This window comes from Aristolochia californica, unplaced genomic scaffold (assembly GCF_029961685.1).
Source record: "Aristolochia californica isolate CCGP_79_NKW_82.1479 unplaced genomic scaffold, dmAriCali1.0.hap1 SCAF_2, whole genome shotgun sequence".
Classification (NCBI taxonomy): domain Eukaryota; kingdom Viridiplantae; phylum Streptophyta; class Magnoliopsida; order Piperales; family Aristolochiaceae; genus Aristolochia; species Aristolochia californica.
Genome location: NW_027181881.1, coordinates 48,926,101 through 48,953,249, shown reverse-complemented (window position 1 = coordinate 48,953,249; position 27,149 = coordinate 48,926,101). Strand labels below are relative to the sequence as shown.

At 38.1% G+C, this 27,149-nt stretch overlaps 1 protein-coding gene across 1 annotated transcript; it reads right to left on the bottom strand.

Moving 5' to 3' along the window:
* Nucleotides 1-77: 77 nt before the first annotated feature.
* LOC137955817 (transportin-1-like) lies at nucleotides 78-26,266 on the bottom strand. The gene is made up of 29 exons (XM_068802967.1): nucleotides 25,932-26,266; nucleotides 24,041-24,328; nucleotides 15,447-15,536; nucleotides 15,268-15,345; nucleotides 15,059-15,139; nucleotides 13,068-13,118; nucleotides 12,841-12,926; nucleotides 11,801-11,870; nucleotides 9,933-9,989; nucleotides 9,802-9,831; nucleotides 9,400-9,459; nucleotides 9,176-9,289; nucleotides 8,845-8,958; nucleotides 8,475-8,573; nucleotides 8,271-8,396; nucleotides 8,112-8,186; nucleotides 7,957-8,028; nucleotides 7,633-7,743; nucleotides 6,239-6,322; nucleotides 4,990-5,097; nucleotides 4,792-4,893; nucleotides 3,486-3,548; nucleotides 3,322-3,396; nucleotides 3,128-3,199; nucleotides 2,898-3,022; nucleotides 2,152-2,203; nucleotides 1,299-1,367; nucleotides 1,157-1,216; nucleotides 78-834 (listed from the first exon to the last, which is right to left on the bottom strand). Exons 1-29 carry the CDS (start codon nucleotides 26,106-26,108, stop codon nucleotides 745-747), a joined length of 2,679 nt encoding a protein of 892 aa, XP_068659068.1. The 5' UTR covers nucleotides 26,109-26,266; the 3' UTR covers nucleotides 78-744.
* Nucleotides 26,267-27,149: the final 883 nt, after the last annotated feature.

Sequence of the window (27,149 nt, the reverse complement as noted above, 5' to 3'; positions counted from 1 at the left end):
TTACGCAACGGCTTAAACGCCACTTACATAAACAAATACAAAGATGAACAAAATGATGTAACTAGTTGAATGTTTTTTTGTAAATTATCCTTTTTGAATAGAATTACCGATATACATTAAGTGAAAAAAAAAAATTAACACATAATCAGACAACTATCATTTCTATTTTCCTACAACAATGACACAGTTGCCAGGCACAACATAAACAAACCTCAATTGATGAAAAATACTTAAAAAAGCACCCTTTCTTCTCATCCTTTGTAATATATATGTTTTGCTAATAATGAATCTTCCTAAATCGAATCAACCCCCCCTTCCCCCCTCCCCTCCCCTCCGATTCCCTTTCAAGAACCAAAAAAAAAGGCTACGACAGCCCCAACCAAATCAGTGGAAATTGAGAAAAAAAAGGTAATCCACTGATGCAAATAAAAGAAAAACTAAATCACTATAGGCAAGAAAATTGACGAGCCCCCACTCCCCCTCAGTTACAACCAAACATGACATTGGACTGGACCAACCAAAAGAACCTGAAAACCTGCTACCCTGGACAACCTTTTGCAGAGGATGTCTGTTGCTTCCAGTTCACAAAGAGAGCTTCCACGCTATGCTCCGAAGAAGTTATGAGTAATGCATATTTTGATTTCCGCATGCTTCAAACCAAACACCCATCATCAGCAGAGCCGCAAGATGGAAATATACACAACTTCGTAGCACTTCCATAAGCACCTCTACAATGACAATTAACTAGACAACTTGATATTTTGCTAACAATTTCTCCTTCACTGGTGGCTCCAATGCTGACATGCATTGCTCCCAAGCTCCATTTTGAAGCATCTGTTTTGAAAATCAACATGTCATCTATTGCACACCATCATATCAGGATGTTTGTATTATTGTCAATGACATTAAAAATACTCGATGTCATTTAACAGGACAGCTGTTATTAAAAAAATAAAAAATTAAACTAACAGCACACAATGGGAACTTATAAGGCCTAGATGGGGCATTGGTAACAATCCTGGTGAGAATCCCAACCTGTTGGTAGACCATTCAGCTGCACCAAATCCCATCCTACCTATTTTATCTAGATTTATCAAGTGGATCAAGGAGCCACACAGTTACAACTAAATTTTCACATGCTGAGATTGGTCCCTACCTGCTTATAACCATTCAAAACCTGGCATACTTCATTGTACAAAACCTCACTCCTTATTTCCTGAAAAAATATCAAACATCAGTAAGCAAAGAAGCATAAGCAATTCCTAATAGCCAGTCTCAGGTCTAAGAATTGCTCTTACATGCCAACTAGCTATTGCTCTGCACATGTAAACAAGTGAGTTCAGAGCACCCTGCGGATTCACTCTAACCTGCAAAGTTCACAACAGTTTTAATTTCCACAGACAAAACCAGACAAATAACCCACAATGAGACCCAAATATTCGCTCACTTCACAAATAATATGAAAGACATTCATTTGTAAGAGCAAAGCATCCTCTCCTCCTTCAATTATTGTTTTGCCAAGAACTGAGGTAATATCAGTTTATTTTTATATTCACTACAAATTTAAACAATATCGTGCACAATAGTATTCTTGTTTTTATAATCATCAGCAGCATTATCTGAGCCTTATCACAAGCTTACAGAAATTCATACACTTCTCTATATGTCACAAAATAGTTTTCCTGGTCTAAGAAACATATAATAGTTAACAGTAATCCTCTTGATTGATCACTGATAATACAGAGTAGACATGCTATCTGAAACATATACAATCAGGTGCCACCAATAGAAGATTCTCATCCTTGGCTTAAATCACTCCAAAATCCCAAGATATGGGACAATATCAGGGAGCACAACAACTCCCAGACCTTCTGTTGAAGAGAAGATAAACTGCCCAAACACTGGTATGTGGATCAGGGTTAAAACAATGTCTACCATAAGTGATGGGAATAGATTCACAGCAAAACAAGGTTTTTTTTACTTTTTTTTGAAAAAAAAGCAAGATCCAAACAAAGAGAGAGATACAAAATCAGAAGCATGCTGATTTAATATCAAGAGATTGTATAGATACCTATTCACATTGCTTTTCTATCTTTCAAAATTATTTGCTATCTATAGCCATATACTGGTAGATTGCACAAGAACACATACCATTGCACAAAGACCACGGAATGCATCTTCCTTTTCAATATCATCACGAATCCTGCACAAAAGACAAAGAAATTAATGGAGGTAGGGAGCAGGACCTTTCAAAAGAAATCTAAAATGCAGCAACCAAATCAAAACTAGAAACTATTTATATTTGTTCACAACTAGAAACAATTTACATTAAATTGTGTCAAGAAGCAAATCCATCACTGAACATGTGAAGCCATTATCCAATCAAAACAACTCTACCATCCTTACCTTCAAACAGATCTCAAATAGGATCACGTGACTTAAATGAATAACTTCTTATGGCAATCCAAAAATAAAGAGACCAGCACATAAGGAAAATAAAAGAACATCATGTTCAAGGTTGAAAGGGGGGATTGTAAGTTGGAGGCCTTTCATCCAACATCCAAGAGATTCTACCACCAACTCAACACAAGTAACTCATAACTACACAAGAATTCTCTTTTTTAAAACCTAATTAATAGACTCGAAAAAAATGACAATTAACATAGACAACATTATCCTGGTGCAACTTGAAGCCAACACTAAGGACCATTGAGCCAAAGGTCCATAATTATCCAATGATAACATCTACAAACCTTGGAATCAAGTTTAGGGAATAAACATAAAGTGGTCAACTTATTACTGCAAAAGTAAATTTTTTTAATAATGAATAAACAATTACTTATGAAAACACAATTATCATAAGCCACCAACTGGCAGTAGGAAAAAATTTATCTTACATGCATAAAGCAGAACACCAAGACTGCATGAAATGATCCATATGTGGTGATACAAGTTCTGGACAAACCCAACCAAGCCTCCCAAGCGTGATGGCACTATTCTCTATAAGTGATTTGTGCAGACTCTGCCAACATCAGTAAACAAATCAGTGAAATCTGTAATGAAAAAATCTTAAACAATAAAACTGTAAGTGGAAGGGAGGAATGGAAATAAAAAGGAGACGACTTACCTCTGCATTTTGAAGGATCGGAACAAGGCATGAGATAACAGTTAACACAATAGGAGAAACATCTTGATGAACCTGATTACCAAAGTTCCGCAGAAAAAAAAAAAAAAGGAAGAAAGAAAGAAAGAGTCACACTAATAGCACAAAAGATCAATTCCACAAGAAGAGAGTCTGACAAACGATCACCTAATACTAACCTTAACTGCCAATTCCCCAATAGCCCAACAAGCATTATTTGCCACTGAAACAGCTTCTTTTATTTCAGTAGAAAGCTGCATAGAGAAATGCCAACGACATGACAAACATGGCAACCACCTATATAGTTGAGAGGTTCTGAATGTTCTCAGTCAGATTTGCTTACCAGTTGTTTGGCTGCAACATTTAGAAATTCAGACAGCCGAGGATGCAAACATACAGGACAGACCTGAATGCAAATCAACAGATAGATTCACCTTATGCCAATAAAAAGGGAACATTTATCCAACAAAAAACAAATCTCATAGGAATTTACATTCAAAAATAATTTTAAAACAATTCTGGAAATTTTGATAACAAACAGTAACATCAATGACAAAAATGATTAAAAAGTTGAATCTGATCAGAAATGTAATTTCTTTTCAAAATAATTTTTTTCTCTTATTTTTTCAAAATAAAAATAAAAACTAGAAACAGCTATGAATGTTGCACTTGACATTAATACACCACCTTTTAACTGCCAAACAAATTACAAAGCAATACATAATATGTTTTTCTTTTTTGAATGTTGAACCCCTTACCCTAGAGAGAGACTCAAACCCAATACCTCATTCTAGAAAAAACCCCATGCAACCATTGAGCTAAATACCCAATGCACAGATATTCCATTCAAAATTAAGAAATTCTACTCCCTAGCCGTTTTACCAAAAAAAAAGGCCCTAGATTCATGTATATTTGTTGGTGGAAATAATCCCACAAAGATAAATGTTAAGAAAAGTCTCAGTTTATAAGGTTGAGCAATAACCCTCCTACTGGCTAGTCATTTTAGGATTGACATTAGACCCAACTTCAACAATTTCATTAGATTTTTAATAATACTATATATTATTTTTATTAGGTTGCATTATGATAAAACTGCTCTTTGTATCTGCCTTCTTTAGAGGGGTCTCTCCCATCCTAAGCACTTTAATGAAAATTTCACCATTTTAGTTTATTGTTGATTATCTACACTACCTCTCAATCCTTGGTGAGTCTTGAATCCAAGACACCACGCTAAAAACATCCCATCTGGCTAGTATAGCACCTTCAAAAATAGATTCTAGATGCTAATAATAAGAAATGTGGATCAATACATTACAATAAAGGCCTAAACCAGGTAACAAAGAAATACAACACTCTTCCATTCATGTTTGCCTCTGTTGGTTACAAACATTAGATATGCCTAAAACCCCGAGCCATTGTTCTCTTATTCTGACACTGTTTCCTCAATTCCATCTCTCATCTTCACAAAGTAAACCAAATATGTGCAATTTCACTTGATCCATTTGAGTCAAGACTGACGTGCAATCCATTCACATAGAGTCCAATCCAAGGATCCAATCAAGTATGATAATCTTCATTTAAAATGAATAAGACAGGCTGAACAATGTTGAATATCATTTTCGTCTAATATCTAGAAATTTCCAACTCACCCTAGCAAGATCCCCAAGCAGAGCAAGTGAACTTTGCCGTATGTCAGCAGCATCATCCATACAGCATTGCAGGAGTAGGTCCCTCAGACCACTTTGTGCAACCTATCATAACACAATTAAGAAGCAAATCAGTGTCAGCAGTGTATGTATTTAAATTTGCACAAGTAATAGCATGAACCACGGCATATGAGCAAGTACCAGACTCTCTATCCCGCTACCAAGACCTTCTGCAAGTCCAGAGAGTAGATCCAAAGAGCAGACAATGAACTCTTTATCATATTGAACTCCAGCGGAAATAGGATCCACCTGTGCAGAGAGAAACAGTTACCTCGTGAACAATTGAAAAGGATAAAAAATACAGTTTTTTTAATAAATATGTCTATTTGTTCATTATTACATAATACGATAATTCATAAGCACTGCAAAAACAAAACTATGTGAACCAAATAGCTCATTGTGTTCACAACCAAACCAGAATAATCTATCCATTCTTTCATTTCAAATTTTCATGTGTTGAGATGGTTAACAATGAAACAATTAAAAAACAATTTAAAATAATGCTGGGCAAAAATTTGAACCAAATATACTTATTTTATACAAATATGAGGGAAAGTAGGCTAGACTCAAGTGCAGCCAACATTGGCTGCACCCAACTTATTCTTCTTCAGAAAAGTTACTTTATTTACCGGATGTCCTTTACTTGTAATTACATCAATGCCATTATCTCATTTTTAACATAAAATTTTGATAAACATAAGAAACAGATCTCAAAATAACATCAACATGAGTGCATCAGATAATAAAGAAATATAGATTAAGAAGATACCAGTTTTGAAGTAATCCAATTCAATTTTATGGTAAAAAATAAAATTGGGAACACCTTAGCTCAAATGGACTTAGGTCCATACTCTTGTATATATATAAAATCCAATACGAAAAGCCATTTGGTGCGAAACATGCAAAAAGCTATCTCAGCCATCTAATCATGATCAACGGCTATCTCAGCCGTCCAATCAACGACTATCTCAGTCATCCGATCAACGGCAAGATAGTCGTTGATCATGATCAGATGGCTGAGATAGTATTTCGCATGTTTCGCACCAAATAGCCTCTCTCTCTCTCTCTCTCTCTCTCTCTCTCTCTATATATATATATATATATATATATTAAAGTAAGATCAAGAAGCAAGCTTTGTGGTACTAAAAATCAACCTCCCAGATTCACCCATAGACCTTGACCATGGTTCAACAAATAGAATTCAACCTAAAAATTAAAATGGGTTTTAGTTGAATGACAAGTTTACAGATGCAATGTTAAAAGGGGATTTTGAAATGGTCCCTCGGCAATATATTTTTGCATTCACAAAGTTGTCCTTTTCCATCTTATTACAAGGGTAGAAGGGATTGAGTCAATTTGCAGCATCCCATGCATAAACAGTCTCAAGTACCTTTGCCAACAGCTGGGTACGGATAAGATTAATGCACCTCTGAAAAACAGGATCAGCGAACTGAGAAAATCCAGGACCTAATGCCTGAAACACAACAATTTTAATTACTAAAGAGCGCAGTTGCAACATTATAACTCTTTATAAAAGACCATATATGTTGGTGCTCTATGAGCATTAGTAGTAAAAGGAACTATCAATTAATAAGAGAAGTCAATTGATAAGAGAGAATACATCAAGAAGTGTAAAGACATTTCACTACTGCAGCACAACAGAGTCTTGAACAATTCTTCACACCACATTATCCATTTGTGGTGACCATTAAGTACAGAAATAGAGACTGAATCAAGGGAAAACCGACTCTGTTATACAGCTCTTTTTTCTAAAGGCAAATGAATTTTATTAAAGAGAAGAGAGATAAAAGCAATGCCAAACCTTCAAAGGAGGATAAAGGCAAAAGAGGGTTTAGGGTTTAGGGTTGAGAAAGAAAGCAAAACCAAATCAGAACAACCCTAAAGAGGGTCATTTTACCAAGCAGACCCTCACGAGCACAAGAATCAGCCACCAAGTTGGCTGATCTAATGGTGTAAGTCCAAAAGATGCAGAGCTGCCCTTGATGGGGCAGTACAAACCAAAATTGTACAAATCAGAGCATTCTCCAAATCCATGTCTACATTATCTAAGAAATGTTTACATCACAAAAACTGGTAAAGAAAAGACGTAAAGAACTTTTAATCAAGCAACCCTAAATCTCTGATAACATCTTGAAGGAAGGCTGCTACCCTTCCCTCTCCTTTTTCGTGTTCTTTTTGTATTCCTAACTCTTATGCTCCAGCATAAACCATGCATTTATTGAGGTAGACAATAGAATACCAATTCAAAAAAAAAAAAAAAAGGACAACAGAAATAATCTGCACCAAAGGCATTGGTCAGTGGCTTTATTGAAAGAAAAAACAATCATACGAAAGCAGTGTTATCAGACCCAGCACAGCCATCAACCCGGGTGGCCAGGTCAGATTCATCTGGTTTCAACTGAAAAAAAATGGCATTTAAACCAGGGATGCAATCAGCAATGACATTAAATAAAAGAAAATAACTAAAATAAAAAATAAAAAATAAAAAAAATAAAAAAGGGACTCCCCATCTATGTGCAATGAAATGGGGAGGGAAGGGGTGGAGCCCACCTCCCCTGCTCTGTTTTGGGGTCAGGGCAAGGAGAAGAAGGGCAAGCAATCCCAGTCCATGTGGTTCATGCGGCTGAATCGCACAACTGGTTTTCCAGGTCCAGGTCCACCCACAAGTATGATCCGAAGATAAGACTGTATGAAAGTAACTTCCAAAGATCCCTGTATATATTACTTTTGAAAGATAAACAACAAAATAATACTTAAACGTACCTGTGCAATAGATGTAAAGCACTCAAGCAATGGAAAGAGATCCTTGTCAGAATTTGAGAGTTGATGCCATTTTGCAATAAGAGGAGGCATCAAGATGTCAAGATATTTGGGCTGCAAATCATCAGAATGGGGTATAAGCATCCAGAGTTTTATGCTAAAATTACATAAAATTTTAGAAAAAACAAATGCCATCTTTAAAAGAAAGGAACAAAAAAAAAAAAGCAAAACAAATATTACTGCCCAGACTGCACCTCCCATCATGTGACCAAAATCAAAAAGACTTTTTTTTTTCCAAAAGAACATGTATTTGAGAAGGTAAGGTACCTCATTAAGCTCTCCACCAACTGCATCTGCCAGAGTACCAATAGCATCATACACAATACGGAGATTCCTCTTCTGAGAAAAAAAAAATCGCAAAGATGAATTCAAGAAATGCCTGAGAAATGACATGGTCAAAAACTAAGTTGACAAACAATCACCTGGTATCTCCCAAAGGCAACCAAGAGATGTTGCAAAATAATTTCTAGCCGTGGAGCTAATTCTTCTGAAGCCTCCTGTAATGAAACAAAATAATGAATGCCCCATGAGCAAAACTAGAAAAATAACCATCATGTCATTATTGAATTAGACAAAAGAACCTCTTCAAGTGTAGCGAATGCAGAACATGCAGCTTCCTGGACCCGCTTGTTTGTGTCAAGTATTCTACGAAGAAGTCCCATAAGAACTTTATCAAATTGCTCATGACCATTAGGATGATGAATGCCCTGCGCATGAGAGATCAACAGAATGTAATAACAGAAATGTGACATATGTAACCTGTAGGATAGGGATTAGAGTTACACCTCAACAATAAACTTGCTATAGCGTGAAATTGTCCAGCAGGTGATGCTCCGTATAAGAGGGAACTTATCATCCAAAAGGGGTATAAGAAATGCAACAATCTGTATATAAAAAACAGTATTCTTGCCCATCAAACAATTTGCTAGGAAAAGTGATGATACAACAAAGCCACAAAGAAGAAAGAGATCGCAAACAAAATTGCAAAGAAAAAGCAAACAAATATTAGCAACTTAAGCTAAACTCATAAAAAGAAGCAAGAGTATCTTGTTAGATTTACATCTACTCATTAGTCTTTTACTATAAGCGCAACCATAATTTGCAATACTAGAAAGAGAAGAAAACAGGTTCAGAAATCCAGTTCCAAGACATCACCTCATGCAAACTAGGGTAAAGACCATTTATACAACCCTCTCCAATAGCCCCAAATGCCAAAACAGCTGCTTCCCTCTCTTTCCAAGCATCATCTCCGGTTTTAGTCAACTGGCTCTGTAGAAATCAAAACACACATTACAAGATCTATAAATCGCTTTGGAGAAAAATCAAAAGAGGCAACAAGATTCGAATAACATGTAAAATGGAGAAAAATTTTCTAAAAATTTTATACAGTCAATACTTCATCACATGAACCAGCCAAGAAGAAACTCGAAACAAGAATCTTCTGCAACAGAAACTCATAATAAACCTAAAGCAATGATACATTTACCTCAAGTAATGGCATTAAAGTTGGAAGAATCTCATCCCCAAATACATTTGACAGGAGATCCAGGGCAGCTGCACTACATTTCCTTAAATTCCAGACATTGACAATATCATCATCCTGAAATAAAGCAGCTCAGAGCAATTAATGAACAATGAAGAATCGACAAAAAATTTTAAAATGTGCAAAAGAAAATTAAATTTAAATAAAATATAGACAAGTGAGCTTACATCTTCTTCAGTATTATCAGTTCCATGCAACCGAGACGCATGAAACCTAGGTTTAATATCCTGTAGTAGAAAGGGTAAAACCTTAGAAGAAACTCCAAGTTGTGTATATGCTTAGAGAGAGACGTTCAATTTCCCTAAAACATAATTTCAGATACCCTGTTCATCTAAAAAAAAGGTAAAAGGAGATGGCAATTTTTCCACCTTTTCTACTATAAGTAGTGCATATCTATGAATATGAAGAACCAATGACCCAAAGAAGAACTTTACACGGATAAAGTTCCTGCCCTTCCGAATGAATGTCAAAGAGGGCCATTCAAGAGGAAATGAGTAAAGTGGAACCATTCGAACAAAATAAAAAAAAACAAAAAAATAAAATAAAGAAGAACAGCAAGAGAATGAAACCTGATCCCGATCTGGAAAAGATTCATCTTCCTGCATGAATGTAATGAAATGTGAGGTGATTATGCCTTTGAGTTTTCGAAAAGTTCTAAAGAACATGCATAATTACTCACAAAATGTTAGAAAAAGTCTACCTCAGCATCGACAAGAGACTCATCATCATCAGCATAAACCATGTTGGACAACAGAACCTACAAAAGTGAAAATGGCAGATAAAACTGGTACCCATGGAGCATAGTTGGAAAACATGGTACCTTGAATCAGATATGATGTGCCAATGACTCAACCAACAAATGAAGCAAGTTTAATGAACATTGACTCGGTATGTATAGTACTAGTATTAAAGGAAAAATCTCAGAATGGACCAAGAATTTATCCAAAAACATGTGCCACTGAAGGATCTCATATTAGGACTCCCCTGACCGTGACAGATAAACAAAACCATGAATCACAGTCATATCTTCAATATTTGATCTAAACACTTCAGCAAATAGAAATTCTTGCTAAGATCGTTTTTAAGGCATGTCCTCAAAAATATTCAAAAATGTAAACATTTTGAAAGGTAGAGAATAGAGTAAATTTTAGTGAATGCAAAATGTTAGGAAGTTGAGTAATTATGTCAAAAAGCCTCTAAGCTCATTCCTTTCCTATAAACTATAACCAAAACTTATTGACAGGTGGATTGGCCCTTTGGTTCAATGGCCACACAAGGCATTCACAAGCGTAATATGTAGCAATTGCAATTATTTTTCACGTGCTTCGATCAGCTTCCCTGTTTCACTGTCATGACGCCATGTAGCTGGTTTTTTTCTTGAACAATACAAAACCAAAAAAATGAAAAACCTTCATGTACTTTAGACCATCTTTCTGTCTGTTTCGATTGCTGTTTAAAGAGGTTTGGTAAAAATGTTGTAAAATATTCCGACAGCATGTGGATTTCTTCTTCATTTGCCACCATCACTACAAGGATAACACCTTTTTTTCTGAATCCAATTACTCTCTCTTCTTCTTCTGGTCAGGATGTTAACTGCCACTTCCTTCTCATACACTTTTACGCAAAAGATGTCAAAGCGACATAGTCTGGCCTAAACATACATTACATTTTCTCAAAAAATGTAGATCATCTTTCATAACAATAGCACTGGGGAGAGAAAGCTTTGGAGCTGGAAAAGAAGACCAAGTTTGTTTGTACACATGATATGCTGTCATGGTTGAGGCTTTCCAAACAGGTAAAGATAAACTCAGTTTGACCCACTAAGCCATCTTAAAATTAGATAAGTTGCATATAACAAGCTGAGTGGATCCAATTTGGCTGAATATTGAATAAATATAATGGAAAATCAAACAGGACTGCAACTAATCTAAGCCAACTCTGCAAAACCATGATTTTCCAACTAAACCATAGATTTTGTGGCTTAACTTGGAGATTCAGGCAGCCCAACAAAGACCCCTAAAAAATATGGAACAACAGAAATCATAAAAAGCCAACAATATGTGCAAATCCTGAACTAGTAGCACTACTGTCTCAGGACATCAGAATCAAGTACAAATGCAAAGTGAAATCATGATCATAATGATCACCCTATTCATCAAAGCCTTGTCAAAGCATCAATTATATAAATCCTCCATTCAGTTTTGTTAGTTTTATCACTACACTTAGCATGTTCATGTAATAGGGGCAGAACTGGGGAGAGGGCACCAATTGCCCCCTTCCTGAAATGCTGGAAACCAGTGCATCTTGCACCCCTTCTAGAATTTCCCCATCCACACACTATCCACACCCTCTCCTCTTGTCCAAATTTGGTCACCCCACCCTTCCACAACTTTCAGGTTCCATCAGTGCATGTATTAATAAATTCGGATTCATATTTCACAATTGTGTTTCACATATCAGCAGTCAAAGGCATGCATCCCCCCTTTACTGAGCAAGGACTGACAGCCAATACAATGGCATCTAAAGTATAATGAAAATGATTCACTTCATGAACAAGGATGTACAAACCAGAATAAGACGTGGCACAAACTCTCTCAATCTCTCAGGCCGCAGCAGCTCAGATTCGCAATATGTAGTCCTGCATTAAAAGATCCATGAAGATAATCAAGGGGTAAAGATAAACTATCAAATGACAAGAAATTTAACCAAACCTAGCTTCATCATATGCAACCTATATTCCTTGTGATAAAGATGAAGTGTTGAAATATATGTAAGACGGGTATTTTGGTCTTTCCCCCTCTGGTATGTCCCTCTTAGATTAGCTGTTAGCTAGTGTCTTATGTTAGCACTATTTGCTTAAATTTTCATGTCATTCTGATGTGTAATTAGGGAGATATAAGTGTACAAGTGTATTAGTGTAGAGGGGCATGTCTTTTTGTATGATGATAATTTAAGTGAGTTATACGAAGAATTGGGGTCTGGATTCAGACCCAACAAGAGCTGTGCTCCTCAACGCAGCCTCTTCTTACTCTCCTATCTTCTCTTTTTCTCTCTTTCGCTCTCAATTTTCTGCATATTTTTCACTTTTAACATGAAGTATGACATGAAAGTTTATTTAACCAAACCCAGCTTCATCATATATTAACCATAATCGTTACAGACATTTTTCTTTTCTTTTTTTCACAAAATAGCTTATGGACATATTTTTTATTGCGGCAGAATGGAAGCAAAAATATGTTCACTAAGGTAAATTCAAATGTCAGGACCACAAGTTTTTCCTAGTTCCTCTAAACATGCCAATGCCCACTCAACTAAACTTTTTGACGTGAAACAGATCAAAACTAAACTTTTTCTAGACTTCTTATTTTTAATGAGGTCTTCGATGGGCAAGTCACATATAGAGGATGCATATTCTGACAAATTCAACATTTACATGCGTAACAAGATCCCATTGCCACTACCACATCTGTTAGAAAACTAATGCACCCGTTAGAAATTTTCTTTCTTTTTACAGCAAGAAAGGAATCACTAAATTCACACCTAATTTCAAAAAAAAAAAAAGGAATCACTAAACTAGAGACTGAAAGACACATAGGGCATGCACCTACCAAAACTCGCAAGCTTCTAGTGCAACTTCATCATCCGCATCCTTATTGGCTTGAAGTAAGTATTCAATTACATTTCCTAAATGGGGCTATGGCAAGAAAAAGAATCATTATGAGGAATAAACAGAACAGAAGAATAAAAAGAAATAATACAAGATATAATAAACAAAGGCGTCACTAGAATGAGCCACATTTAAAAGAAATATGCACAAGATAAAAGAGGCACCAACCTCCAATACAGAAGGACAAACTTCTGTCAGCTGAACAAATGCAGTGCAAACCTATTATGACAAACACAAAAAGATGACAGAAGTAAAAGACATTAGACATGCTAAAAAAATATAGAAACAAAGAATTACTTTGTGGCTTTACTCTGACTGCAAAATATTTCATTAGCTGAAAATTCTTACAATCCTAAAGAAAGACCAACCTCATTAATACTTACAAAATTATTAACTTAAGAAATGACCAAAAATTAAACAAATAGTCAACCCCTCAACTAAAAATGAAAAAAACTAATGAGAAAAAAAATCATTTCCACCAATTGTGCACTTGTAATATGAGATTTGTTAGTGGGAATAATCCCACATGAATAAGTGCTTAGAAAGATCTTCTAATTAATAGTTGGAAAATGAACTCCTACCATTTTGGATGGACCTGGATCCAACTTTAACATGGTATCAAAGTCAGACGCCACACTGTTGGCCAATTTATGCCTGTTTAGTTTCTACACTTTTGTGTTGTCCACATCTCAAGCACATTGTTCAGAGTGTTCATGGGAAAAACCCCCGTATAGATTAGTCTTAAGAAAAATCCTATAGTTATTAGTTCGGAAATAGCCTCCTAACTTGGCAAGTCATTTCAAGATTGACCTGCACTCAACTTTAACAAAGAATGATGTGTTACAACATCCTACAGTAAATTTAAAGATGATAACTGATAAGCAAGGAAATCAATAATCATCAATATCTCATAATCACTTCAGATTTTCTCAATTGAACCAATTAGAAGTTTTAGAAGAAAAAACACTAACAATTTCTTCTCTCTAGTTTTTTGTCTTTTTGACTAATTATTGTGCAAGCTACACTCTATAACTTGTAATGGTTTCGATCAGATATGGCCATAAAATCCCTATCAGCTGCCGCTTATCAAAAGCACAAACAACTCTATTCTAGACGCTTCCACGGGAAATTTGAGTCCTTGATCGTGTTGCTAACACTATCTCGGGTCACATCTCCTTTTGGCTTCATACTAAAAGATTTTTCCCCGTTTATTGGTTCATCTATTCGGGACAATTGGTTTTGGTTCTGTTTGGCCCAGCTTCGGACTCCCTCCCTCCCCCCCCCCCCCCCCCCCCCCCACATCATACAGGAGTGGCAGCCTCCTCGTCCCATCACTCTCAAGATGAATTTCGATGGCTCCTCTCTCAGAATCCTGGTTTGGCTGGTTTTGGTAGCGTCATTCAGGACTCCGTTGGCTCCCACATTATCTCTTTTGCTGGCCCCCTGGGAAATTATTGACTCGACAACCGCCGAGCTTGCTGGTCTTCTCCACGGCCTACGCATTTACCATGACAAATGTTGCAGCCCTATCCATATTGAAAGGGACTCCAGAATTGTGATAGGTCGGTGTGCTCATGCCCCAAGTTATTTTCTCAAAAAGAAAATGAGAAAATGAAATTAATAGCAAGATAGGTTCTAACAACATTAACCATTAATGGAAATTTTAAATGTATCTGCCTTTGGTTTTCAAATCAGTATCAAGTACCCTGCCAGGTACCAGATATAATCTGTACAAGCCTTCATATTGGCTACAATTGGCAGACACATCCCATATTTAGCTCCTGTGCATCAGCCACTACTGGCAGATACATTTACAACCTCTGCATCAGCCACTATCAGTGGATACACCCCACATTAGCCCACACAAGTCATAAATGTCTCCACCAACTCACTTCAAACTAAAGCACAACATCACTTATCTTACTCAAGTAAAATATCCAAATGAAAAAATTTTGGGAGTTTCAGCCAAATTGATAGGATGAAACAACATAAAGGACATAAGCTGCAAACTTGAAGATAATATTGAGGCACATTCAAAATACAACAAACTATCTAGTTCCCAAACTGAAAACCATGTGGAGGACCTTCACAGAAGAGCAACATACCAAAAAAGAATGGATTGTTAACCAATCATACATAAATGTTGCAACTGTGCTTACCAATTTCCGCACCTCTGGAGCAGGGTCATGAGCTAAATGAAATAAACCTTGGAGGAATTGATCCATAGATCGAAGCAAAGCCTGCATTTGAAAGATAGAACAATGAACATTTAAGCAAGCACACAACTTGAAGTAAACGGCATATAAGCAGTAAAAATAAATTAATTAAGAAAGAAATAAAAATGAAAATACTGGCAAAGTGTACCAACCGCTGGCTTCACAACAATAAACTGGTTCACGGAATTCAAGGAAAACTTTCTAAGTGAAGCATGTGGTGACTGGAAAAACTGATTCAAGCCATAAAAGAGGAACCATAAGAGGAGATTCAGAATCAAAAGAAATCAATAAAAGAAGGAACATCACACTACAACATAAAAACTTTATTCACCTGGAACAATCTAGGAAGGAAAACATTGATTGGACGTTCAGCTAGCCCAGGTACATCAGAATCAAGCTCTTCCGGGATGTCCTCACAAATCTGTATTATGCCGCTTGATCAATTATTTACATCATTAATTAAACACTACAGTATATCATTTTTTCTTTTTTTTAAATGATTACAACAGCAATTCTCATGTGAAAACTGTTTCTAACATTCAGGCTAAACTAACATATCCACAAGATAATTAGAAACAATCAATCAGGCAATTTTGCTTCTTGTTTTACAACAATGAGAAATGTGATTTTCCAAAAAAGAGATTCCCAAAGAACAAAGTGTACATATAGGATTACAGATTGCCAGAAACAGCAAACCAGAAAAACCAAAGCCATAGAACACAGATCAAGTGAGAGGAAGGCAATGAATGGAATGAGATAGTATGCCATTGGAATGTAGGGGTGAATGACTGGCAATTTGATTCTCACACCAATGACTGAATGATGTATACTTGAGCCCATTCTTTTAACTTACAATCAATCCCTTTTTTTATATAAGTGATTACAATCAATCCTCTTTGAAAACCTGTACAAACAAAAAATAAAGAATTATTCATAGATATTGTTAGAAAATATGATTAATGGTATTTTGGTAATTCTACCCTTATGCTATTTAACCCCAATGGTCAGACAGCAGTATAGGAAGTTAGTTTATAAGTCTGTCCTTTTGTATTTAGTTTATGACTTTATATTCAGTGTCATATGGACACATGTACTATGGCGCATTGCTGTCATTTTTGTCACTCTTTTACTCAAGTAATATAAAGTTGTAAGGAATCTAGTTCAACCTCTAACATTGAGCAGCCACTCTAATGCTGCTCTCTTCTTCTCTCTCCTCCTTATCTCTGTTCTCCCATTCTTCAATCTCATACTTTTACAGATATTAACATTACTAAAATAAAACTTTGCCAGAAAATTCATTAGCGGCAAAATGAATCACCAAGCAAAAGAAGTTCTAGGATGAGGTTGCACTGATGCTTTATATTTTAAGACCATAGACTATCTTAAGTTTATTATTTAGGGGAAAGTGGATGAGGGTGAAAACCACATATAAGTCTACTACCACGTGTTGCGTCCAAAACAATAAAATATAATGAACATAAAGAAAGGATTACAACCACACACCTTCCTTTACAAAAGCAGAGTAATCAAACGTGTCCTTTTTTTGTGTGTGAAGGGTTAAAAAGTCTTAAACAAATTCATTTATTTATGACTCAGTTCAAACATGATATTTAAACTCAGCAGCATTACTATCCGTGAGCATGCAGTTGATAAACTGACATGGAAGCCCAGTATTAATGGCCGATTCATAGTTGCATCCGCCTACTCTCATATCAGGATCAAAATTACAGCATGAACACAAGGTAAACTTGGCATGGAAGCTCTCAGCGCCTAGTAAAATCAAATTGTTCATGTGAACGGCCATCAGGGAACAGATCCTCACCTCTGACAACCTCCATAGCAGAGGCTACATAGCCCCCGATCGTACTTGTCCCCTCTGTAGTGTGTGCGACGAGACAGTCCACCATGTTCTATTACATTGTGATTGTTCTTGGCAAGTTTGGATGAAGATCTTTCAGAATATTGGACTCCAAATGGGGCTACATCAGGACCTCTTTGGCACCTATGAGATGGTTTAAGGGGATCCACCTTCCTAGGTTGGGCAAGTTAATTCTCTTGGCATGCCTTGCGCATGTCCCATGGTGCTTATGGCGCCAACATAATAACCGAAGATTCAACTTCAATGCTAGCACCATGGTAAACACGGCTTCTCATGAAGTGGGTCTTATCTCGAGTTGGTTACATGCCAGAAAGGAGTTTGCCTCTCTATCGGGTATTTCCCTTCGAGAAAATTGGGGTTTGACCGCGCATATGGCGGGTCCTTGCAAGACTTCAATTATGGCCACCTAGGATCCTCCCCTTTGCGACTGCATCAAACTCAATTTTGATAGCAGTGCTTTAGGTTGTCCTGGACCAGCTGGAACAGGTAATGTTTTAAGAGACAGCAGTGGAGACCCTATTCTATCCTATGCAGGGCCGGTGGGCATTGTTGATTCAAATACTATTGAAGTGAGTGTTCTTCTATTCGGCCTCCAAATCTTCAACGAGTGTCTTTATGGCAAGTTGTTTATTGAAGGAGAGTCAAAGACTGTCATCAGCTGGTGTTCAAAAGATAGTTCCCCCCCTTGGCACCACTGGCCTATCACTGATTGTCTTGCTGACATTGTGTCATTCATTCTTTGTAATTGGAACTTCGTTCCTAGATCAGCCAATTTTTTGGCTACCTCTTAGCAATCTCTCATTGTTTGGGAAGGCTTCCCCCCTTGTAATCTGCTCTTTTGAGTTTCTCTTAACAAAATTCAGCATAGTTTCAAAAATATATATATATATATATATCACAAGTTAAAGAAAACGATATTTCAACTAAAATATTATTCAATGAGAGTGATGTGCCTTTTTTAATTTTTCTACGAGAAAAATTATGAGATGGGAAAGAGAAGGAAAGGATAAAGATAGGAGTTCTAGGAAACAACTGTTACGATATGTTAAAATGTATATTAAATGTAATTTATATTCATAATTATTGTATAATTTGGGATATGTATATAGGGTTATTTTATTAGGCTTAATGGGATGAGGGGGTATTGTCTTGGGCCCATGGACTATTTTGTAACAGGAAAACCTAAAGGATATATACTTAATGAAAGGGGGAAAATCCCCAACGGAAAGAATTTTAGATTTCTTCGTGTGTTTCGTTTCACCTTGAAACCAGAGAGCTACGCTCTCTCTTGTGGATGTTTGGATTGTTCCGTCAGTCCCTTGATCTTGTTTTGTCATGGTATCAGAGCTCTGAAGAGTAACCCCGACGTATTTCTCGTCTGATGACCTGCGTTGTCCGACCAATTTTTTTCCTCTTCGTTTTCGGCATTGATTTCGGGCGCTGTTTGAAATACTTGTCGGGTGGTTCCGTTGCCGGACGAGTTACGGGGGTTCCGTTGCCAGGAAGGGGGTTCTCGCCGGAAGGGGAAACGAACTGTAGAGGGCTCTCCGGAAGGGGAAACGAACCGTAGAGGGCTCTCCGGAAGGGGAAACGAAAGGGGTTGTCAGAAAGTATTTTTCGAGCTCGGAAACGTTGTGGTTCCGTCGACGGAAAAGCTCCATCGGTGGTTTCGTTGCCGGAGAAGCTGCAACGGGACGGGGTTCTCGGCGGAAACTCGCCGGAAGGGGGAACGAATGTAAAAAAAAAAAATTCTCCCGCGCGTTCGTTTCGGGTGATTAATTGGCATATGGTCATTTTGCAATTTGAAAATCTTTGGGGGCCGCTTTGCAATTTCTGACAGATTGGGGGCCGCTTTGCAATTTCTGAAAGCTTGGGGGCCGCTTTGCAATTTCTGAAAGCTTGGGGGGCCATTCTGGCATTTCTGAAGGTACGAGGGTGCTTCTCGAATTCTGAAAGTTTGGGGGTCTAATTCAAATTTCTGTTAACTTGGGGGCAACTCTTGGATTTTTGTAAGTGTAGGGGTCTATTTGCAATTTCCGAAAAGTGGGGGTATATTTGGAATTTCTTATCTTGCGGGGGTGCATCAGGAATTTTGCTAGATTCAATTTTATCATGTCAGCAGATAAGTCCGATTTCGTTCCTATTCGGTTCACGGGCAAGAACTACGGTACTTGGGAATTTCAGTTCCGGTTATTTGTTTAGGGAAGAGGTTTATGGGGTCATATTGATGGGAGTGATCCGGCACCTGGCGATGCTGACGCATTGTCAAAATGGATCATCATGGATGCTAGAGTCATGACTTGGATACTTGGATCACTTAAGCCTCACCTAGTCCCAAATCTGAGGCCCTACAAAACTGCCGCCAATATGTGGAATTACCTCCACAAAGTTTATCGTCAAACCAGCACGGCCCGTCGATTTGAAGTTGAATATGAACTTGCAAATTTCACCCAAGGCAGTCGTTCAATTGAAGAATATTTCTCGGGCTTCCAAAATCTATGGGCTGACTACACTAACATTGTTTACGAGGATGTCCCTGCAGCTGCTCTCTCTGTTGTGCAAGTTGTCCATGACACCAGTAAACGGGATCATTTCTTGATGAAGCTTTGTCCCGAGTTTGAGATTGCTCGATCACATTTGATGAATCGTCATCCGGTGCCGTCCCTAGATGCCTGTTTGAGTGAACTTCTCCAGGAGGAGCAGCGCCTTACTACTCAGGCTAGCATGGCACCTCGCGTTCAGGATGATCTCTCGGCTCCTGTAACTTATGTAGCACAATGAAGGCCTCAGGGTCGGGACACCAGTTCTGTTCAGTGCTTCCACTGCAAGGCTTATGGTCACTTTGTTCGGGACTGCCCCAAGAAGTCGGTTCTATTCTGTAGCTACTGTAAGAAGTCGGATCATCACATCACCGTTTGCCCTACACGACCTCCACGAAGGAAGCCTACAGCTTATCATGCACCCACCGGTACATCTAGTTCTACCACATTGCCACCTGCCGTTTCGGTCCCTATCATTCCTATTCCACCAGCACCTGCCAGTTCCACCACTCTCACTCCTGAAATGGTACAACAGATGATCATTTCTGCCTTTTCTACTTTTGGTATCTCAGGTAAACAGAACCTTTCTACTCACCCATGGTATTTTGATTCTGGTGCCTCTAACCACATGACCAACAATGTGGTATCTCTTTCGAATGTCCAAAAGTATGATGGCAATCTGCACATCAACACTGCTGATGGCAGCACTCTGCCTATCAGTGTTGTTGGTGATCTCTCTCCATCTTTAGCTGATGTCTTTGTGTCTCCTGACCTGTCGACAAACCTTTTGTCTGTTGGTCAATTGGTTGATAAAAACTGTAATGTTCAGTTTTCTCACTTTGGCTATGTTGTGCAGGATCAAGCGTCAGGGAAGGTGATCGCGAAGGGGCCTAAAGTGGGCAGGCTATTTCCACTTAAAGTCTTTCTATCCACTGTTATTCCACGTTCTCATGTACTTTCTTTTGCTTGTAATGTTGTTGGATTTGGCCCTAAGTTGTGGCATAGACGTCTAGGCCACCCAAACTCGATTGTACTTCGTACATTATTTAAATCGGGTTTATTAGGCAATCAAGATTGTACGTCTCGTGACACGTTATTTGACTGTTCATCATGTAAACTTGGCAAAAGTAAAACTCTATCATTTCCGCATCATGCCTCGCATGCTTCCCACTGCTTTGACCTTATTCATAGTGATGTTTGGGGAATTGCTCCTGCTATCTCGCATGCACACTTTAAGTACTTTGTCACCTTTATTGATGACTTTAGTCGATTTACCTGGGTCTACTTCCTACGAGCTAAGTCTGACGTTTTTGTCATTTTTAAGAGGTTTCTTGCACTCATTGAAACCCAATTCTCCGCTCACCTTAAAGTACTCCGCTCTGACTCTGGGGGCAAGTACATGTCGGCAGAATTCCAAGAATATCTTCAAAACAAAGGCATTATCTCTCAACGTTCTTGTCCCTCGACACCCCAACAAAATGGTGTTGTTGAGCGCAAAAATCGTCACCTTCTTGATATGGTCCGCACCCTTCTCATTGAATCATCCGTTCCTCCTAGGTTTTGGTGTGAAGCTCTCTCTACCTCCGTCCATTTAATTAACCGCCTGTCTTGCATCATGTCTCTCCCTTTGTTAAATTATTTGGTTATTCTCCGTCCTACACAGCTCTTCGGACGTTCGGTTGTGTTTGTTTTGTGCATTTACCTGATCATGAACGACATAAACTTACAGCTCAATCCGTTATGTGTGCATTTCTTGGGTATGCCGGTTCTCAAAAGGGCTATGTTTGCTATGATCCTCAGGCGCGTCGAGTCCGTATTTCTCAAAATGTGGTCTTCTTTGAAAACCAATATTTCTTTCCCTCTCAAGTTACACTTCTGTGTACCTCTTTGTCTAGTTTGTCGAGCTTTGATGAGCCTCAATCCACTGCTTCGCTGCCCTCTTCCCCTTCTGACCTAGCGCTTGCTCCTGATCCTCCCTCTGCTTTTGCTCCCCTCCATCTTCGTCGATCCACACGTAGTTCTCACCCTCCTGACCAGTATGGTTTTCCCTCCCCTGTATCTTTGGTAGCTACTTTGTCTTCTATTTCCATTCCTTCTGGATATAAACAGGCTATAGCACATGTGTGTTGGCAAAAGGCCATCCAAACTGAACTACAAGCGCTAGAGGAGAATCACACCTGGGACATTGTGGCTTGCCCTCCTACTATTCGGCCTCTTGGAAGTAAGTGGGTCTTCTCTGTCAAGTTGCATTCCGATGGATCGTTGGATCGGTACAAAGCCCGCCTTGTGGCCCTGGGGAACAGGCAGGAATATGGGATTGATTATGAGGAAACTTTTGCCCCAGTTGCCAAGATGACCACAGTCCGTACTATCTAAGCCATTGCAGCCTCTCAATCTTGGCCATCGCATCAGATGGATGTGAAGAATGCTTTTCTCCACGGTGATCTGCAGGAAGATGTCTATATGAAGCTTCCCTCGGGTATGTCTACATCCTCTCCTGATCACGTCTGCAAGCTACGACGTCCTTTGTATGGGCTTAAACAAGCCCCTCGGGCTTGGTTTGAGAAATTTCATAGCACTCTTATCCTCCACCGGTTTACCCAGAGTCAGTATGATTCCTCCCTCTTTTATCATAAGTCTGTTGCAGGCATTGTCATTCTCTTGGTTTATGTGGATGACATCATCATTACTGGCACTGACTCTGGACTGATTCCCACCCTTCAGAAGGTGTTGCATGCCACTTTTCATATGAAGGATCTTGGACGCCTCACCTACTTCTTAGGGTTGGAGGTCCATCACACGCTCAAAGGTATTTTCTTAAACCAACATAAGTATATTCAAGATTTTATCACACTCGCTGGGTTGGAGGACACATCTTCGGTGGCTACCCCTACGGAGGTCAATGTCAAATATCGGAAAGATGAAGGGACTCCTTGATGATCCGACTATCTATCGACGACTAGTCAGGAGTCTCATCTACTTGACTACTACTTGCCCGGACATTTCCTATGTTGTTCATAAGGTCAGTCAGTTTATGGCATCTCCTCGATACCTTCATCTTGCGGCCGTTCAGCGCATCATCCGCTATCTGCGTCGCTCCCCTGCTCGTGGTTTATTCTTTCCTACTGGCTCCGCACTATATCTGGTTGCCTACAGTGATGCTGATTGGGCAGGGTGTCCCGATACCCGTCGATCTACTACAGGCTGGTGTATGTTTTTAGGCGATGCACTGATTTATTGGAAATGTAAGAAACAAGATCGAGTGTCCAAGTCATCTACCGAGGCCAAGCATCGTGCTATGTCTACTGCGTGTTCGGAAGTTATTTGGCTCTGTGGTCTTCTTGCTGAGCTCCAGTTTTCTCAGCCCTCCTCTACACCGCTTCATGCAGATAATACAAGTGCTATACAGATTGCAGCCAATCCGGTTTTTCATGAGCGTACCAAGCATATTGAGGTTGACTGTCACTCCATCCGCGACAATTTGGAGTGTCGGGTAATATCTCTACCGTACATTTCTTCGGATCTTCAAGTGGCCGATGTCTTCACCAAAGCATTGTCTCAATCCCGACATAATTTTTTGGTTGGCAAATTGTTGCTGGTTGACTCACCATCATCAATTTGGGGGGGGGGGGGATGTTAGGATATGTTAAAATGTATATTAAATATAATTTATATTCATAATTGTTGTATAATTTGGGATATGTATATAGGGTTATTTGATTAGGCTTAATGGGATGAGGGGGTATTGTCTTGGGCCCATGGGCCATTTTGTAACAGGAAAACCTAAAGGATATATACTTAATGAAAGGGGGAAAATCCCTAACGGAAAGAATTTTGGATTTCTTCGTGTGTTTCGTTTCGCCGTGAAACCAGAGAGCTACGCTCTCTATTGTGGATGTTTGGACTGTTCCATCAGTCCCTTGATCTTGTTTTGTCAACAACGCCCACAAAACAAAAGAGAACAAAGCAATTCAAGGAAAGAAAAAAAAAAACAAGGAAAGGAATTTTGCTTCTGTACATAACTTTGTGGTAATAGATAAAAATAAATTGAAGAAACTACAGCAAACACTCACTCGAGTAATTCATAAATCCTAAAGAAAATTCACAAGTAAATGTTAGCAAACAGCAATATGTACATATTTTTTAAATTTTTGTACAGATCACACGATTTTGGAAAGGGGTGGTTTCATGTGGGGCAATGGAAATTTGGAACTCAGGTCGCTTGTCACAACAGCGCACACGACTTCCACAATGATACAAGGGCAAAATCTAGAAATAAATTACATATACTTTCCATATGTGAAAGAAAGATCATCAAATGACAGATAATCAGAAAATTAACTACTTTCAAGAGTCAACTCAGATGAATGTTGCAAACATATAGATGAAGACAATCCACATAAACACAAACCTCAAAGTAAGCACCTTCATGCTTGACACTAAACCTCTCTGTCCTCTCTTCCGGAATTTAACAGATCAAGATGACAAGATAGATAGCAGTCGTACCTTGCATAAAGCATCCATTGCACCTTCCATATGATTCACATCATTACTGTCCAAGCATTGCATAAGGGCTTGCAACAACTCTGGCCAACTAAATACTCGCCCTTGTTGAACAACAACACTAATAACTGTCCCAACGGTGGATCTGATGTGCCTGTCAGCAGCCCCCAGACAAGGCAATAGCTCTGACTTTATGTACTGCTGATTGGCAAGAGCCAGAGAATTATAAGCAGTTCTTAGATTATTTTTCAAAAGCAGACCAGCTGCCTGTCGAATCTCCACTGTTTGACCCTGTATGAAGTAGCAAAAGGCACATGTTCACTCTGCAAATAGAAATACAGAGTAAATAATATATATTTTTTTGTGGATTACAGATAAATAGTTATGATGCAGGAAATTAGTGCCTAAGATCACAGTTTCCACTCTAAGAATTTTTTATGCAACTCAAATATTTAAATGTTCATCAAATACCAAAAACAGCCATACCAATAATCTTTTGACATGTACTTGAAATTAAGATCAGACTAAATATTTGCATTTTCCTTTTTTCTGTTAGGAAATGTTTCTTATCTTCACCAAATATGTTTTGAGTCTCCTGCATATCCTAGATGAATAGTTTTCTATATGCTGATCATTGTCTTCAGGATTGAAGAACACTGACCTATATTTGCCATTTATTCTTGCTCTACACATATAAATAAAGTGAACCGATGTCCAGACAACCTCTCTGGTATATGATTGGATGAAAGATGAAGTGGGTTTTAAAATATAGGAGAAAGCGAAGAACTATATTTAGTTTTTGCTTCCTTCAGTGGCAAACCTCTCTTTCACTTATCATTTAACTAGATAAAAATTCAAAATAGTTAAAGTTACCTATATTTAGCATATTTCTCTATTTTACCCCAAAACCTTCATCATTAGTTTTAATATTAGAATAGGAAACTGATTGTCCTCTTAACATGTTTGTGACTATCATAATTAACCCAGACCAACGGAGAAAAGGGAGGGCACAGAGATAGAGAGAGAGTTTCCAGGAGAAAGCCATATATGCACTTGAGTCATGACTTGGATGTGGTGAACAAAAACAGATCCTCCATACGGCTAACATTCAATACTTGATCAAATCACATTAGTACCTTTTTTAGTAAGTATCTATGGAACATAAAATCAGAAAAGTAATCCAAGGGAACAAATAGGAGCAGAATCAAATAAAGAAAAGGAAAAAAAAAAAAAAATCGTTTCAGATGGTTAGCATATGGTCAAGAGACATCTAGTGGTGCACCAGACAAAAGGATTTTGTCGATATCAATTGGAAGGACAAGTAGGAGATGAATGAAAATGATGAATAAATACTTGAATAAGGCCAAGCAATCAACCGCGAAGCCAAATAATACAATAGGATGGTAGATGATCCATGTGTTAAAGAATAGTCCCACATGGATCAGTGAGTATCAAGATTTTGAGTTTATTAGTTGGGCAAGAGGCTTACTAAGTTGTCTAATTATTTTGGGATGGCCTTGGACCCAACTTCACACCATGTAGCCTACCCGAACTTTTATTTCTTTAACGGATAACTGAGACATAGTCTGGACAAGTCACGGACCATGATAATGAATCAAACACGCGTTCAACAAACAGATACCAGTAGACCACAAAGATCAAACGTATCTTTTAAAAAGCCAAGGACCAAGACATACCAACAGGAACTCGAAAAGCACTAAAAGTGGAAAATACATGGAAAAAATATAGTATTTTCTTCATCCATGAATTAGTATGATCAAGCACCGGAACAAAATCAACACCATAAGTTCAAAAACCAGAATGAACAAACGCATAAACACAAAACACGCAAGATGCAATGAAAAACAAAAAGGAAAAGAGGCGGAATAACTACCTCAGCACGGGCAAGAATGAAAGCTAGATAGTTATTGAAATCAGGAAACTGGCTATAGTGCTGAAGCTGCTGCCATATCCTCTGTTGATCGGAATTGGGCGATATCTGTTGCTCCAACAGACCACAGATCTCTCTGAGACCATCGTCGAGTGGCTGCCACAGAGCCGGCGCCGCCATGATAGTTGCGGGTCGCGAAGAATGCTAGGGTTTCGGAGGAGTGGGGGGAGGGGAGATGGAGATGGAATCTAAAGAGGCCGCAGTCGACTCGGAGACGGTGGGCAGTGGCAAGGAACCGCAGAGAGCGCGGTGTGTTGCGTTAGTTAATTCAGAGAAGAGAGAGAGGAAAAAAGCAGGGTTTTGTCTAGCTGGTTCGAGTTGTTTTTATACGGAAGAGAAAGAGGACGGAATGATTGCGTGCAAGAGCGGGACCACCCAGCTTGTGGCCATTGGTTCTATGAGAATCGGACGGCCACGATTGCAAGGTCAAATGGTCGGCACCATCTACCTAGGGTAGTGGGAGAGATGTGCATGCAAATCCGGCCCAATATATAATTCACAAACAAGCCTTTTATAACATTTTATGACTATCCATTTACAAGAGTATTAACGTTTGATAAATCAAAATCAATGTTAGAGGTATTATTGCATAAGAAAGTTTTCCTAAAAAAATTGGCCAATGTTGAATTTTTTTAAAAGATAAATATTTCGCTAATTTTATGCAATTTAACTATATGAGAATTTATTTATAATAGATTAAATAAATAGAATCCAATTATAATTAAACTATCCTTATCTCAATTAGACCCGAAGTTAAATTGAACAATTGAACATAAATAAAGAACTAACATAACTTAAACATTTTTTAACTAGAACTTTTATGTGATATTATTCCATAATAATTTTGGCTCTATAAGGCTTTTTATTACAAGATTCATCAAAGATTCTTCTATATGTTCTCTTCGAGAGACAAAAATTAGATATGTGAAGAGAAGAGAGAAGGGAATTTAATTTGATTAAAGAATTCAAGAAATAGGTAAATAAATGGTATATAAAACAACTTCTTCTAATAGCATGTACAAATATACCATATATATAAATAGAAATATATACAAAATAGCTTATTTACCATTTGAACCCCTAATTAGATGAACATGTTTAACCTTAATATTTTTACAGTATATAGTACAATATGATTATTAGTTAGTTAGTTAATTACTA

What these genes read in the sequence shown, in the direction of transcription:
- LOC137955817 (XM_068802967.1), bottom strand. Translation starts at nt 26,108, where the DNA reads ATGGCGGCGCCGGCTCTGTGGCAGCCACTCGACGATGGTCTCAGAGAG. An exon ending in GTAGCGGGATAGAGAGTCTG is followed by an intron (nt 4,894 to 4,989) that starts GTACTTGCTCAT and finishes GTGTTATGATAG; the next exon opens with GTTGCACAAAGTGGTCTGAG. An exon ending in ATGTTGCAGCCAAACAACTG is followed by an intron (nt 3,397 to 3,485) that starts GTAAGCAAATCT and finishes TTCTCTATGCAG; the next exon opens with CTTTCTACTGAAATAAAAGA.